Below are 17,130 nucleotides of genomic sequence, written 5' to 3'. Positions count from 1 at the left end.
CGCGCACCCCCCCCACACACACACTGCAAGGGTTAAATGCTGGTTAAGTCCAGGAGTAGGCAACCGTGGCACTCAAGCTGTGCTGGAACTACAAACCCCAACATGCTTGTGCCCCTGGGAGTCATGCCTGCTGGCTTCTGTCTTGCAGTGCATCATGGGGCTTGTAGTTCTACAACAGCTGGAGTGCTGAGGTTGCCTACCCCTGGGGTAGAGGAAGGCCATGCATGGGCTTAGCTGCCATATGCTGCTTGGTTGACATCATTGCTCCCTGTAAGCTCGACATCCCCCCCAACCAGCCCGGGTCAATTGCAATGAAGGAAGATGCATCGGAGGAGTGTGGAGGTGAGTATCACTTGATCAGGGGTAGCCTTTAAAAAGACTCTCGGCCTTTTCACTAAGATCAAGTGTAGTATCTGTTCTTATCAATTTTCGGGGAAGAACAGTGTGGTCCTTGAACCGGGGGGGATCGGCAGTCTAGTATTCGCTGAAGTAATAGTTGGGGGGGGGTTCCTTTCTTCCTGGTTTGATTCTGACCTGGTGCACCCTGGTTGTAGGCAGGAGCCCCTCCAGGTCTTCTGATGGGAGTGGGGCTGCACTTTTCCTTCCACCACTCACAGGTCTCTCTTCAGGGGAGCCCCTACCTAGTATGCGGTGGACTAGCTTTGGCTGGTCCCTAAGGATTGGGGTCCGCCTGACTCAACGGCTAGGCGGACTAGCGTGCCTCACCCCTTTCTGGAGTCTTGTACCCTAAGGGGGGGTTCTAGGATATTGTGGCCCTCCTTTTTTAGAAGAGGACCAAGCACCCTCACCCAGACCCTGTTACATTGACCTGAATGGATAGCAGTTGCTAACCTGTTCTTAAAGGTGCAGGTTCCTGGGCCATCAGTGACCCCTGGCATCCGACTTTCTTGCTCCAGACTCGTAGGTCTCCTTTAAACATTCTTCCGCCCTAGAAGTGCAAAGGAACGGGAGGATTGTATGGAAGCATCACCAACCTCTTTATATTGGTATCATTTGGGATTTAAAGCGCAGTACACCTTGGAAAGAAAATCCTGAAAGAAGAACATCAAATACCTAAATGACATATTGAGGTTTTTTTATTCCGCGCACAGCCGAGAATCGCTATCTAGACAAGACCAGAGTTGCACATGACCGGCGTTCTTCTTACATAATGATACGGGGCCGTATAAGTATAACCTAAAGTATGCATCATGTGAGTAGCCTGGAGGTGTGCTAGTTCTGTCCCTTGTTGTTAGCTGTGCCGAGGAAAGTGCCCTTGGATTTTCCAGACCGCTTCAGCCATAGGCAGCATGTGAGCATTTCCTTCCCCCCGGCATCAGGATGTGTGTTTCTGCAGATCTTGTGTGTGTGTGTGTGTGTGTGTGTGTGTGTGTGTGTGTCTGCTTTACACCTTGGAAAGAAAATCCTGAAAGAAGAACATCAAATACCTAAATGACATATTGAGGTTTTTTTATTCCGCGCACAGCCGAGAATCGCTATCTAGACAAGACCAGAGTTGCACATGACCGGCGTTCTTCTTACATAATGATACGGGGCCGTATAAGTATAACCTAAAGTATGCATCATGTGAGTAGCCTGGAGGTGTGCTAGTTCTGTCCCTTGTTGTTAGCTGTGCCGAGGAAAGTGCCCTTGGATTTTCCAGACCGCTTCAGCCATAGGCAGCATGTGAGCATTTCCTTCCCCCCGGCATCAGGATGTGTGTTTCTGCAGATCTTGTGTGTGTGTGTGTGTGTGTGTGTGTGTGTGTGTGTGTCTGCTGGTAGTAATCAATGGAGGAGAACCAGCAACAACTGGGCTTGAGCAAGAATCCGGCTCTCTGTTCTTTATTCAGACTTCCGAAATGAATACTCTTCTCCATATTGAGCTTTACTTGCGGGGCCCGAGTCTCTTGTTCTTCAGTTTGTCTCTTCACAAGTCTGATGGTTTCTACCCTGACCGCATACATTGGGAAAAGTGCGTGCAATTGACACGGCCCATTCACACTAGTGCATTGAGATGGCGCATACATAGATAAAGCAGAACTCCGGGATAAGCAAATACAAGTCGTATGTATTCTTCCTTAAGTCTTGGTGAGCTTTGTGTATTCCAGATCTGTGCAGTAATCCCGTGTGAGACTTGGAGCTTCCTGTAATAAAGACCGCCCACTGCTGCTCTCTTCTATCCTTGTGCTGGTCTTGTCTCCGCCCCCTTCTTTAATAATGGCCGCTCACTGCTGCTCTCTCCTTCTGCAGTGAGACTTGTCTTGTCTCCGCCCCCTCCTGTAATAAAGATCAGTCATTGCTGCTCTTTCTCCCTGTGCAGGGAGACTGGTCTTGTCTCCGCCCCTTTCTGTAATAAAGACCGCTCACTGCTGCTGCTCTCTCTGTTCTTGTGCAGGGTGACTGGTCTGGTCTCCACCCCCCCCCCCCCCCCCCCTAATAAAGGCCGCTCACTGCTGCTCTCTTCCCCTGGCCTGGTCTCTGCCCCATCCTGTAGTTTTCAGCTGGCAGCCTCTAGTGGGTGGGACCTACTGGGTCCCGCCCACAGATCTGATCTCTGCCCAGGTTACTGCTACTACTGTACTGTAGGTAATATCTGGTTTTGCAAAGGAATTTTGTGCACACAATTTGGATTTATATCCTTTTTATGGCTATTGAAGATATTTCAATGAAAGCTTTTGTGCTTTCATCTTTAAAATATGTCTGTTGAATAGCATGACCCACATAGGGCGCTGTGGTTGTTTGAGCCAGCGCAGTGATGTTACTGCTACTTTTGCAAGGTAATATGAATCAAGGAAGCACATTTGAATGGGTTGCAATGCACATAAAACTGTATGCCGCAAGGTTTGGTTCACCTCTGGTATTTGTTGCATGTTACAATGCATGGTTACACTCCCTATGTGCATTGGGGTGGAATACAATGAGTGTCACCGCCTCGTGTCTCGTGCCTTGCCATGTGTTTGGTAACGCATGGTGAAAGCCACAATCTGACATCTAAATCGTCCAGCACCATAAAACCTCTGCACAATGCTGGGAGGAAAGTAAGGCCTCGGAGTGTCTGAGCGACTGGGGGGGCGTTGGCAGAGACTGATGTGAATAGTTTAATGTACAGTGCTCTGTAAAATGCTATAGAAAGTGTCCGAATGTTATAAATGAGCAAAACAAATGTTACATTATGTTCAGGTGCAACTAACACAACTCAGTCTGCATCTACAAAACATAAATCATACTGTACTTGCCATTTTTAATGCCTTTCATTTGTATGGAGATGTGTTATTTATCACCTCCTAGACTGAAACGTCTCTATTTGTTGTAATGATTTTATTTCATTCTTGTAACGTTCTGATCAACATTTTTAAACAGAAGCTTTCCAAAACATTTGGAATGTTTATCGTTTATAATTTAATTATATGGCTTTTAAAATAAGAGATTGCAACAGTAATATTCTCCAGTTGGTAGGAAAGATTTGCCTGCGGTTCCAGACATTCGCCAGCAGAGGGCAGCGTCTGCTCGTCCTTTTTGGTTGACCTGTATGAGTCCTCTTGGGCAGCGGAGAATCAATCTGTTGCAGATGACCAGGCTAAAAGGATAACAAGACCTCAGAGTAATAGAGAACGTAAAATAATACCCTGTTTCCCCGAAAATAAGACCTACCCCGAAAGTAAGACCTAGCACTATTTTTCAAGATTCCTGTAATATAAGACCTACCCCGAAAATAAGACCTAGTTTGGTGGTAGCATGTGAGGGAGAACTGGAAGAGCAGGAGAGATGGTATCAGCCTGCAGGGACATACTGTATTAAGGGGATGACAGGGGACTCCCTCCAGACAGCGCAGTGACAGAGAGCACTCCAGTACCAGACTTCACTAACTGCTGTCCCCCTGAAGGCACTGCTTAATGTAATGGTACTGTACTGTACTGTAATGTGTACCGGTAAATGGTACCATACTTTACCACGCTGTCCACTGTCTGATGTCCCCACTGCTGCACCGCTGGTACCACTGTCCCTGGTGGCATAGGAAGCCAGCGCTGTAGAAAGCAAGGCTGCGGCGGCTAAGGGAGCAGAGCCGCATTGGCCGATATTCCTCTAGAGCGCCAGTTACTGTGACAGGTGGAGTGATACCAAATAACTTTGGATTGTTGTACATTTTGTTGCACATAAAAAAAAAAAAAATAAGACATCCCCTGAAAATAAGACCTAGTGTGGTTTTTGGGGGCAAACAAAATATAAGACAGTGTCTTATTTTCGGGGAAACACGGTAGCTATACAATAATTTACTGCAGAGCTGGACGAATCCCTTGAGCCAGGCACGAATGCACCGAAATAGTTACATTTGGCACTTTTATTTTCGGAACCCATTATATTGTAAATGGACCGTATAACCAGACGGGTTACAGTGTGAAGGGGCCAAAGGAATCATAAAAACCTTCCAACTGAATCAGTATGTTGCACTACTATTATATCAGTATAAAGCCTTCTTGGAACAGAAGATATTCACATGTCTCATTCATGTCCCAAAATAAGAGGATTGTTCCACATTTCAGGACAGTGAATGCAGCCATGCAAATAATTCCTTTACACACCATCAGATGCATCCAGAACTGCTGCTGTATAGTGCAATATAACAGGGGCGTCCCGAGGCTGGGTGACACCTAGAGCAGAAGGTCCATGCGCGGTCGTCTTATTGACGCCTGCCGGCGGCCATCTGGTGATGGACACCGGCAGAGAGAGGAGGGGACGTTCACCCGGCGGGATGAGTATGCCGCTGGGTCCCCTCCTCTCTCCTGACATTGTCGGGCTCACGGTCAATGACAGAGTGCCCGACTTTTAGGGGGTGACACCAAAATGACAGTCATTTTGCTGTCGCCCCCTCCAATGGTGGCACCCGGCTGCGGGCTGCACCCCCCGCCCCCCCTTGTGACGCCACTGCAATATAGCCCAGTATTATAGAACCATTCATTCCAAATGGCATACAGCTGTTTCAGGCATCATCAGTGCAGTGTATGGAAACCATGGCTTCTATGGAGGAGGGATTGGGACCCAATGTGACATTATAACATGTAATGGAGAAAAGGAACTAAAGGAATCGGCGCAGCACAGGAAAACAACATTTGAACAGGGGGTATTCACATGTCTTGTCCCATCACGTATCCCAAAAATAAAGGCACCCCTATTCTGTGCTGAAAGCTTACCTTCTTTTTAATCCTTTCTGAGCCTTTGGAGTCTTTGTGTTCCAGACACACATAGCTGCTCCCCATTCTCAGCCTGATGTTGGCCAATGTCCTGGCGGAGGCTGGGAGAGCCCTCGTACAATCTTCAAACGCTGCTAATGGAAATCTTCCCGGTCCCCTGCCAGGACCTTGGCTGACGGCAGAATACGGACGGGGAGCAGCAGCGTGCACGTGGAATGTGTCGGAGCTAATTAAAAGGATTTTCGGTACAGCAGTTCAAAGACTTTTATACATATGTACCGAAAATGCTGCAAGCGCTATTTTGATCGCAGCGGACCGCAGGCACGATGGTGCCTTGCGATCCCGTGCGGGCGATCACATTGCGGCCGGAGGGCGTGGCTACAGTGCCATTCACTTCAATGGCCTGCCACGCTCCCTCCGGCCCCACGAAATAGTGAGCCGGCGGCGACGCAGTGCGTTCCAGCCAGAATCGGGCCGGAACGCACTGCATATTGGTGTGAACGTTCCCTAATAGAGGTTTACTCCAGGAGTATAGAATGAGACTGGAAATTCTAGAGGCATTTTTAAATTACTCTTCAGGGGCGTCCCGAGGCTGGGCGACACCCGGAGCGGTATCCGAGTGTCACCCCCGCCGAGACGTCACCGCGCATGCAGTATTCTGATACCTGCCGGCGGCCATCTTGGTGATGGACGCAGAGAGGGGAGGAGACAGCCACTCGGCGGGATAAGGTATGCCGCTGGGTCCCCTCCTCGATAAGGTATGCCGACGGGTCCCCACCGAGCGCCCGACTTTTCAGAGGGGGGTGACACCAAAATGACTAAGTCATTTTGGTGTCACCCCTCCAATGGTGTCACCCGGGTGCGGGCCGCACCCCCCTTGTGACGCCATTTGTTACTCTTTAACTAAACCCACTAGATTTTAGTAGACTAGATCTACCGTAGACTTGGTCGACTAATCTTACGATATTTAGTAGACTAAAAATAGACTGAAACCAAAACAATTCGGATGACTAGAATATGACTAAAACTAAATGACATTTTAGTCAAAAGACTGTGACTAATTCAAAATTTTGCTGTCGGAATGAACACTGCGCAGATCTCGGCATTGAGAGTGGTTGGCGCCTGTTTATTATTGTCTTGGAGTTCCTGAAGCTGAATTTCATTTTCTTTTTCTTTTGCAGATGTTCAGCATCCCAGACCTGAGTAGCTGTACCGGAGAGAGGCATGAAAGTACGTTTGTTGCAGTCATTTGTTCAGAGTGTGGAAGAGATGGACCCCCCGTCAAGTTTTTGTTGCTGTTTATGAATCTGTTGGGGAAATTTAGGTGTAGGGAATTCTTCCAATGAGGACACCTGTTCCAGTGACAACTGTCAAAGTGGAATTCTATTTACTTTGGGAGATTTCCTGTTGTGTCTCTGGGACAGGAAGTTAAGGAAAACTGTTAACACAGACCGCAAAAATAAGCTGACGGGTTTTAACTAGGGATGCAGCCATACTTACGAAACCGTGTATTTGGGCAAGTACTCATACTTACCCCCGATACCGGAACTTCCGGTCCGAGGGAGATTTCCTCTCACCGGCAGTGCCGCGAGGGAACATGGAGCCGGCTAATCAGGAAGCCGGGCCGTGGGTAATGGCTTCCTGATTGGCTGAGAAGCCAGCTCCATGGTGAATGGACGGGAAGGCAGCCGGCATCCCAGCCAATCAGCATGGATGCGGCCATTTAGCATGCAGCCGGCTTCCAGGCCAATCGGGAAGCCGGGCAGCAGGTAATGTCCCGCCTCTCTGCTGATTGGCCAGGAATCTGGTATCCCAGCCAATCTGCATCGAGCTGGCCAAACAGCATAGAGCGGGCTTCCCGGCAATCAAGAAGTTGGGCAGTGCGTAATGGCACGCTGCCCGGCTTCCTGATTGCCTAAAAAGCCGGAAGTACTGGTATCGGTACTCGGTATCGGCAAGTACCGAAATATAAATATCTGTACTTGTACGCCATACCTAAAAACTGGTATCGGTGCCTTCCTAGTTTTAACCCTTTCCTACTCCTATATAAAGCTTAAAATAAAAGTTTTTAGACTGTATGTACAGGACAGGACCACACATGAAAGCTGTGCCCCTCGCCCGTACGCATTCCATTTAGAGTCATGCTGATGAACCCTTCTCCTATTTCCAACAGGTTTTTCAGAAAATTAAGATTTCATTATGGCGTAGAGGTATCAGACATTTCAAAAAGTGCGGCCGAGACAGGGAACGGAGCCCAGCAGGTAAGGTAAATACCCCTCATTGTGAACTCTGTAGCCTCGGGTACTGGTTTTCATTTAAAGAGAACCTCCCTAAAGAAAAAAAAAATACTCAAACCTTTTTTCCTCCCTTACGCTTGGTTACTTTAAATCGCTGCAAATGATAAAGCGGCACCAGGTTGCATCAGGAATGTTTAAAGTGTATGTAAACCCGAATAGTGAACTTCTAGTCTGTTAAATATACCATTTGGAAGTGTTTTCTTATATCGGTAACATAAGTGCAAGCAATACCCATTGAGCCTATGATCAATTTAGAGCTGTCCTATGTCCTCGGCACACTCCTGTGTTATCTCAAAGAGCCCTCCTAGGTTTTATTTTGGAATGATTAGACTTTGTGTTGTGGAGATCTGAGGGGAGGTAATAAATAGTTTTCCAAAAGGCAGTGGGCAGGGCTGACACTGCTGAGTTTACAAAAACGTTGTGTGTTGTCGTCCCACAACTGACCATAAGGAGGAGCTGAGGGCATTTCTGGCAGATCAGCATGTATTTTTCTGTACTTGCTGGGTCCTTGAGGCCCGTTCACACCACCCTGTGTGTGTGATTCTCTGTATAGCCTGCGCACCTCTGTGTGCCTTTGTGTCGCAGTGGTGCAATGCGTTCTTATAATTCAGTGATTTATTTTTTTTAAGGCTATGATAATCTGCAAAGGATTTGATTCAGTCACATGCTACATTGTCAAGCGCGATTCTTCAGTAATCCTCTTTTCTTATATCCAGCGTGTATAATTTTTAGGCTGTATGGCTGTGTTACCCTGAAATAAGAGACTCCCATTCCTTTTTTTTATGTGTGATGTCTTCCTGACCCCATTTTTTTTCTTTCTATTGGATTTCTAGTTGCTTTTATCCTTTTTATATGTGAATTCTAGAAGAGTCAATCATCAGGCAGCATGTAACCCAAGACCCTCCCCCTTGTCATGCACATATTGGCTTAACTTGGTCATTATTTTAGAGATGTGTATGTATATATCGGTGTCACTAGAGGTCTTGATTGCTGGGAGGGATGCTCATGATGCCTGCCCTGGGAAGGGGGGGCGGTATGGGGGTGCATAACGTCCGGCCCAGCTCACTGACGCCACTGGTTTGCAGGAGCTGGGCGGGACACCAGTCGGAGCATCCTGCTCAGCTTCTGGCAGCCAATGATGTCAGTGAGCATCACAGATTGCTAAGAGCTCTTAGCAACCGGGGACGCTCTGGCTGGTAACGGGGCGGCAGGCACCCCTGCCGGCCAACCAACTCTTACCCCCCCCCACATGACCCAATGAGATGACACCTGAGGCAACGTGTGTGTATTCGATCTTAGTGTAAGCTTTCGTTCTACATACAGACATACCACTCAAATTGAGCGTTTTGATTTCGCGGTTGTTCAAAGATCTGTTTATTGGGTCTGTGTTCCAGTTGCTTTCAAATATCTAAAATCCCCAATACCACATTCTGTATCATTAAAATGAAAACCAGGTGAAAGTGCGGACATTGCTCTGTGTGTGTTCCATAAATTGGTAGAGACAGGAATTTTCTGAACAAGCTCCTCCCCGGTGTTCTCAGCTCCGCCCCTTGTTTTGATATCTCATTTATACTCAGCGAGAGTACATAATCGGCGGTCTCTTCCTCTTTAATCCCACAAAGAGGAGGAGCTTTCTATGGGCCTGTCATGGAATGGAGGATAAACACCAGGCTTGACTTGGCTTGCAAGTGTGCAGTAGGCTACCGTGGCCACGAGTCAGGTAAGCAAAGGCAACAGACTACACGTGTGACCTGTAAATTGATGATTAGATAAAACACACAAACTGTTTGGTCACTTGGATAGGGGCTGGTGACACTGCGGAGTTGGGTGATGATGGTGGCGGCCATATTGCTAGCGGAGTTAACGTGGGCCTGTCGGTGAACAGGATCTGTGCTGTGCAGCTCTATGGGATCAGGCTGAAAAGATTGATTTTTTTTTTTTTTCCCATCTGGTGATTAAAACCCTTTCATTCGTTACACCTTGTCTGTTCACTAAGGTGAGGTCACTGAGGCTCCAGCCAATAAGCACCTCCACTTGTCTATGGGTAGTGGGTGCACTTCTGTTATTCCCGAGCCAATGTGTACATCAGCCTTTCTCAACCTTTTTTCTCCAGGGGAACCATGAAAATAATGTTCAGGTCTTGGGGAACCCTGCTAAAATTATTTAATCAGGGGTCAGCAATTCCCCTTTACATTGGGGGTCATTGGGAAGAATGCTCCTTACATTGGTGGTCAGTGGGAAGAATGCTCCTTACATTGGGGGTCAGTGGGAAGAATGCTCCTTACATTGGTGGTCAGTGGGAAGAATGCTCCTTACATTGATGGTCAGTGGGAAGAATGCTCCTTACATTGGTGGTCAGTGGGAAGAATGCCCCTTACATTGGGGGTCATTGTAAGGGGCATTCTTCCCACTGTCCTATGTGGTGGTTGTCTCTGAGCCATGCGGACACCATCAGATGGGACGTCTGTCAGTTACAACTCAAGGAAGTCCTAACATCCTCTGGAGGAACTTGGATGAGAACGGCTGCTTCACACACTGTTGCTGAAATCTTCAGCTTTATTCAAGAGGTGAAACGTGCAATAAACCAGAGCAATCAAATCCGCCTACCCTGACCTGGTTACTATACATCCTACACACGTGATTGGTTGCTCTGGATTGCTGCACTTTCCGTATGATGGTTATTTGTATCACTGCCTTGTTAGATAAGCCAGATCGATAAGTGTGACATATTTTCCTTGTAGTAACCGGTCTATTCCTCTTGTCCAGCAGTACATCATCTCCATGAAGAATGCTCATTCATCACATGTCAGAGTGTGCAGTCAGCAAGAATCCCGAGGATGGCAAATTTACGCCACTGCACCATGACTGAGCAAATGTGAGTAAAAACAAAGAAGGAAAGCTGATCTATATTATTGTGAGCTGTGTTCTATGTACCAGATGCAAACACTTCGTTCCCAGCTTCTTACAGCAGAGAGCAGATATATGTATGTATATTTTTTTCTTGCAGCGTGCTAATTAATGTGTAAGGGTAAATCTTCCAGGTATTTATTGCCTCTCACAGAGATGACAGCACTCCCCCCGACAAATGATTTTGTCTGCTTTTCTATTAGGGATGCACCGATACTGATACTAGTATCGGTGCACCCCTAATAGAAAAGTGATGCCGAGTATTTGGGCGAGTACTGGTACTCGCCCAAATGCTCCGATGCCTGACCCGATACTTGGGCTTCCTAGCCAATCAGGAAGCCAGGCAGCGTGTAAAGACTCGCTGCCCGGCTACCTGATTGGCCGGGAAGCCGGCTTCATGCTCCCTCGTTGACGAGGGAGCATGGAGCCAGCTTCCCAGCCAATCTGGAAGCCGGGCGGCGTGTCATTACACGCCGCCCGGCTTTCCGATTGGCCAAAGAGCCTGCTTCCTTGGTCACTTGGTAAAGGGAAAGCATGCAGCCGGCTTTCTGGCCAATCGGGAAGCTGGGCGCCGTGTAATGACGCGTTGGCCAGCTTCTTGACCAATCAGGAGGCCGGGCAAGGTGTCATTACACGGCGCTCGGCTGTGGAGCCTGGTGACAAGGGAGCATGGAGACGGCTTCCCTGCTAATCGGGAAGCTGGGTGGCAAGTCTTTACACGCCGCCTGGCTTCCCAGCTAATCAGGAAACCAGGTGGTGAGTCATTACATGCCGTCTGGCTTCCTTAATGGGACTTCTGGTATCGGTATTTGGTATCGGCAAGTACCGGGGGGAAAAAAACCCCATTGGTACTCGATACCGAAAAACCAACATCGATGCATCCCTATTTTCTATGTAGAAGTATGGGGCTATCTTTGTTCAGGCATCAACCAAGGTCACCATCTACTTCCTGCACTGAGATGTGGGCTCAGAGATGATGCAGTCATGTAAATGTGCAAATTGTGCCTGTGCAACTTTTAGCTGTAATTACAAATGTGTAGCACAGATCAGCCCCCGCTGCAGTCTTTTATCTTATGACTTGCTACAAAGTTACTGCGTTGCAGTCTGATTACTGGAGAAGAGGAAATGCTTCCTCCTGCCTGCAGCGGACTGATAATCATGTCGGCCTTGGCAAAGTCTCTGACTGGAGTTCAAATATGGATTCCAAAGGATATAAAGAAAATAGCTACAAAATATATCAATCCACTTTGTGTGCAGCAGATGTAAAAGTGGCACTGACATCATCACCGTGCTGTACATAGCCTATTCACAGAGCTGTGGGAGGGGCCCAGCAGGCTCCACCCGCTACAAGCTGCCTGCAGAAAACTACAAGACAAGACCAGTCACCCTGTCTTTATTACAGGAGGGGGCTGAGACGAGACCAGTCACCCTGCACAAGGAGAGCAGCAGTGACCGGTCCTTGTCACAGGAGGGGGTGGAGACGAGACCAGTCACCCTGCACAAGGAGAGAGTGCAGCAGTGAGCAGGCTTTATTACAGGAGGGGGTGGACACAAGACCAGTCACCCTGCACAAGGAGAGAGCAGCAGTGACCGGTCTTCATTACAGGAGAGGGCTGAGACGAGACCAGTCACCCTGCACAAGGAGAGCAGCAGTGACCGGTCCTTGTCACAGGAGGGGGCGGAGACAAGACTAGTCACCCTGAAAAGGAGAGAGAGCAGCAGTGAGCAGTCTTTATTACAGGACTCTGTGTCTTACTGGATTACTGCACAGATCTGGAAGAAATACATAAAACATACAAGTAAGAAAACAAATGGCCTCTTGCACTTAGTCATGATTTGCTTATCCTGACTGGAGCCTTAAACAGCCGTGTCATAAGAAACTATGTAAAAATGTTTTGATTAGAGAGCTCTGTAACTCATTTGCCTTTTTTTTCTCACTTTTACAGATTCAACTGAATAGCCAAGGTATCCCGATTCCTTGCTTTGACTTCATTCTTATGCCCTCTGCACACCGGTCCCATCACCTCTTGTGGGTTTATACCAAGAAAGGAACAATGTCTTCCTGGGGGTGCGGAAGGGAGGAGGCTGGTGGACTGTGACCAGAAGCACTCCAAGGGCTCCCACTTTGACAACATAGGCCAGGGCCTTAAGCATCTTTTTCAGCATCAGAGACGCCGCTCCTCCGTCTCCCCTCACGATGTCCAACTGGCACAGCCAGAACCTGATCCGGAACCGGACCCATCGCAGGTTTCAGACGTTGACGGAGCAGGGCAACCCACTGCCCTCAATCGTGTCCTTCAGCAAATTCGGGCTCCACCCAAAGTGAAAAGAGGGAGCAGCCTTCAGCAAAACCGCAAAGGCAAGACACGCGGGAGCCCACAAATCGGTCGCCGGTCTGCGCAGGACATCATGGCTGTCCTTTCACAGCCTGCCCGTCCTCGGTCTTCATCCACAACAGATGCACACCCCGCCTCTACAGCGCTAGAAATCTCCAACAACTCATACCTATCTGCAGAAGATTCATCTGAGAAGGTAAGCGGCCAAGACTATGAGCAGGGGTGACGGGCTGTTCTTGGGGCTCGAATGTTATAGAAATAGCGTTATGTATATCGCCGATGTGGTCCGCATATTTCAAACTGCCGTACTCTACCCCTCACATTACTAGTCTAGTATGGATTTAATGCTGATACAGAAAAGATGATGCACTATGTGGCCAGAAGATGGATAGTGGACATCCGACCATCGCACCTTTTTAGAAGTTGGACATCCGTTCCCAAAACCATGAACATTAATGTGCCCTTGGGCCCCTTTAGCTGCTTTCACAGCCTTCTGGGAAGGCTTTCCATAAGAATTTGGGGGGTTATATAGGGGCTGTGATGGTCAGGTGTCAACAAACCTTTGGCCATATAAGAAAATGTGATGAACAGGTGGAAAAAACCTTAGGCCATGTAGGAACTGGGATGGTCAGGTGTCTACAAATCATGGGCCATATAGGAAGTGTGAAGGACTGATGTCAACAAACCTTTGGCCATATTGGAACTGAGTTGGTCGGGTGTCAAGAAATCTTTGGGTATATAGGAAGTGGGTATATAGGAAGTATAGGTATATAGGAAGTGTGATGGCCAATGTCAACAAACCATGAGCCTTATAGGAAGTGTGATGGCCAGGTGTCAACAAACTTTTGGCCATGTAAGAACCTTGATAGAAATCTTGGGCCTTATAGGAAGTGTGATGGCCAGGTGTCAAGAAACCTTTGGCCATGTAGCAACCTTGATAGTCTGGTGTCAAGAAATCTTGGGTCTTATAGGAAGTGTGATGGCCTGGTGTCAACAAACCTTTGGCCATATCGAAACTAAGTTGATCAGGTGTCAAGAAATCTTTGGCTATAAAGGAAGTGTGTTGGCCTGGTATCAACAAACCATGAGCCATATAGGAAGTGTGTTGGCCTGGTATCAACAAACCATGAGCCATATAGGAAGTGTGTTGGCCTGGTATCAACAAACCATGAGCCATATAGGAAGTGTGTTGGCCTGGTATCAACAAACCATGAGCCATATAGGAAGTGTGTTGGCCTGGTATCAACAAACCATGAGCCATATAGGAAGTGTGTTGGCCTGGTATCAACAAACCATGAGCCATATAGGAAGTGTGTTGGCCTGGTATCAACAAACCATGAGCCATATAGGAAGTGTGATGGCCAGGTGTCCACAAACCATGAGCCATATAGGAAGTGTGATGGTCGGGTGTCCACAAACCTTTGGCCATATAGTGTACTTTTGGCTGTTGGACATCTCCAAGCAATGCTGGTTATCATGACTTCAGTACGTCTGCATATTGGTGTGATGGTTTATCTGACCCTAGGGGGGGACGCTAATGTAGGTGATCTATGAACTGTTTTTTGAACTTAGAGCTGCACAGCCACCCGCTTCCCACTAATCTCCTGCGTCTTGTCTGGAGGCCACCGTGTGCCTCCCTGGCTCCATGCAATCTCCCGAGCACCGCAGCCCTCATAGGACCTCCAGAATATATAATGACCCGTCTGGAACATGTCCGAGTGCTTTCTCATCCGCGCTTTATTATTTATAACCGTCTCCACAACTGGTTGGTCTCCAGCCAAATGCACAGAAACAAGGTCACCGCGTCTTGGTTGTACTTTTACATTAAAAATATATAGATGTGTTTTATATTGTCGAACTTGTGTCTCCGCTCCACGCTTTATAATGGCCGGCCTCTAGAAGAGCAGTTGAAGGCCGAATGGCAATCATCTACTTGGGAAGGCTGAAGATAAACGGATGGCCGCAAAGCAATATTATCAGGTTTCCTAACATTCTATTCTTCTGCAAAGAGCAAACTGCAGCCCCACCTGGAATCACAAGCTGATGCGTTTCACCTCTATACAGACTGATATTGTACTATTAAAGGAGAACTATGGGGTTAAGGCTTTTCCCCATAGTTCTCCTTAGGGTAACGGGAGGACACAAACTAGCGTCCTCCCGTCACCCTAGGCTCAGTATGTAGGGAGCTGCTGCTCGCGGTATACTGAGACGCCGCAGCTGAAGCGGATCCCGACAATTATGCCGGGATCCGCCCAGCTGCGTGACTGCCAGCTGGCTCTGCCCATCTAGAGGCAGAGCCAGCTGTACCTGCCCCCTCCCCCGTCCGTTCCGCCAGTCAGCGCTGGCAGATTGGAGCGGGGAGGGGGGAATCCAGCCCCTCCCCTGTCACAGCAGAGAGCCGTGACAGGATCGAGAGGTGAGCGAACGCCGGTATGTGTTCGCTCACCTCCCGATCTACTGAGCCGACCTGTGACAGTCTCATTGTCACAGGGCGGCTAGAACTATGAGGTGAGTGAAAAGCACCCCCCTCATAGTTCTCCTTTAAGCACGCAAGGGGGAAATGTGTCAGTGGGGTGCGCCCAGGGGGGGGGGGGGGCAGCATGCTCTGTCCGGAACTATAACATTTTATTTAAGAGCTGCGACCGTCCGCATTTGTGTGTATATTGTCTGTGTGTTCACATATAGAACAGTGCAGGTGACCCGTCTGTGATGCTTTTATTAGCTGTTTTGGGTTGTTGGTCATGTTTTCAGAGAAGGTGATCTTCACAACTTCAGGTCATTCAGACCTCGAGAGAGAGAGAGAGAGAGAGGTCTGTGTCTCATAGTAAATATTGCTTCATAAGGATAATGGCTGCTTCCAGCGGCCTGCTCCTTTTCCTGGCCATCGTTAAAGTGGACCTGTCCTTAAAGTGCATGTGAACCCTAACAGTGAACTCCTATTTGATTCCATTTATATAGCTTCTTGTTATATCTGCTTCATAAGTGCAAAAAAAAATACTTGGTGATCCTGCCAGAAATCTTGTGAGCTGATCTGACTTCCTCTGCCTATTTATCATTATGCCCAATGCTCCCTGTGCACTACAGAACCCGGGGGGGGGGTTCTGTAGTGCACACTTCCTGTCCTAGGGTGACAACCGTCAATCACAATTGTGCCCAGCATTGTTAACCTAGGTCAGTGAGCTTTTAAAAACTACAGTACACCTCCGCCTCTCCTCTATAACACAAGAGCCCCCTCTTATGTTATAGAGAGGTGGAGGTGTACTGTAGTTTTTAAAAGCTCACTGTCCTAGGTTAACAATGCTGGGCACAATTGTGATTGACGGTTGTCACCCTAGGACAGGAAGTGTTACCGGCAGGATCACCGGGTGAAAAAAAATGAAAAAATACTTGCGCATACCACGGTCCCGCTGGCTGCTAGACCGGCCCCTTCAGCCTGTCCCCTTCTTGGCTCCAGCGATGGAATGTCCATCAACATGTTGGCATCCGATACACTGTATAGGGCTTGATGACTCGCAGGACCTTAGACTGCTGGAGCGGAGGGGGGGTGGGGGAGAGGCTGCAGGCACTGGTCTTACAGCCAGCCGAAATTGACGTTTGGGAGAGTATATTAGACAAAATCGGCACTTAACCTTTTGCAGTGGGGTTACCTCAGCACTTCACAAGTTAAGATTTTATTTGCCCGGCGTTCTCCTTTAAGGATTGCGGTTTGCTATAATTTCTTGGGATTGCATCTGAACTTTTCTTTGTTGATCTATAACTCTTGAAGGACGTCGCATGCATCTGGCCAGGAACACGAATGTTTAAAGGAGAACTATGAGGGGGGTGCTTTTCACTCACCTCATAGTTCTAGCCGACCTGTGACAATGAGACTGTCACAGGTCGGCTCAGTAGATCGGGAGGTGAGCGAACACATACCGGCGTTCGCTCACCTCTCAATCCTGTCACGGCTCTCTGCCGTGACAGGGGAGGGGATGGATTCCCCCCTCCCCGCTCCGATCCGCCAGCGCTGACTGGCCGGACGGGGGAGGGGGCGGGTACAGCTGGCTCTGACTAGATAGGCAGAGCCAGCTGTCACTCACGCAGCTGGGCGGATCCAGACATCGATGCCGGGATCCGCTCCGGCGTCTCAGTATACCACGAGCTGTAGCTCTCTATATACGGAGCCTAGGGTGACGGGAGGACGCTAGTTTGTGTCCTCCCGTTACCCTAAGGAGAACTATGGGGAAAAGCCCTGACCCCATAGTTCTCCTTTTAAAGATAGAATAAGTTAGATTGATTGCCCTATTAAAGGAGAACTATGAGGTGAGTGAAAATCACTCACCTCATAGTTCTAGCCGACCTGTGACAATGAGACTGTCACAGGTCGGCTCAATAGATCGGGAAGTGAGCGAACACATAC

The 17,130-nt window shown here is 48.4% G+C and overlaps 1 protein-coding gene and 1 long non-coding RNA gene across 3 annotated transcripts in view; both read left to right on the top strand.

Annotated features, from left to right (window-relative positions):
- LOC108786033 overlaps positions 1-12,447 on the top strand; it is a 49,455-nt gene extending 37,008 nt beyond the window's left edge. Inside the window, exons 2-5 of one of the 2 annotated variants that reach the window (XR_001941170.1) lie at positions 6,373-6,421; positions 7,365-7,452; positions 10,255-10,363; positions 12,342-12,447. This is a non-coding gene — a long non-coding RNA (uncharacterized LOC108786033). Of the gene's footprint in view, positions 1-6,372; positions 6,422-7,364; positions 7,458-10,254; positions 10,364-12,341 lie in introns of both variants that reach the window. The other variant, XR_001941169.1, reaches the window with a different exon arrangement.
- A 14-nt stretch (positions 12,448-12,461) lies between these two features.
- The window catches only part of TMCC1 (transmembrane and coiled-coil domain family 1), a 73,909-nt gene continuing 69,240 nt past the window's right edge, over positions 12,462-17,130 (top strand). The window contains exon 1 of the mRNA XM_018555240.1: positions 12,462-12,927. Coding sequence (XP_018410742.1) covers positions 12,805-12,927 — 123 coding nt within the window. The 5' untranslated portion in view covers positions 12,462-12,804. The remainder of the gene's footprint in view (positions 12,928-17,130) is intronic.

Source organism: Nanorana parkeri, unplaced genomic scaffold, assembly GCF_000935625.1.
Source record: "Nanorana parkeri isolate BGI_ZX_2015 unplaced genomic scaffold, ASM93562v1 scaffold188, whole genome shotgun sequence".
Taxonomy (NCBI): Eukaryota; Metazoa; Chordata; class Amphibia; order Anura; family Dicroglossidae; genus Nanorana; species Nanorana parkeri.
This window is presented reverse-complemented; position numbering and strand designations above follow the sequence as displayed.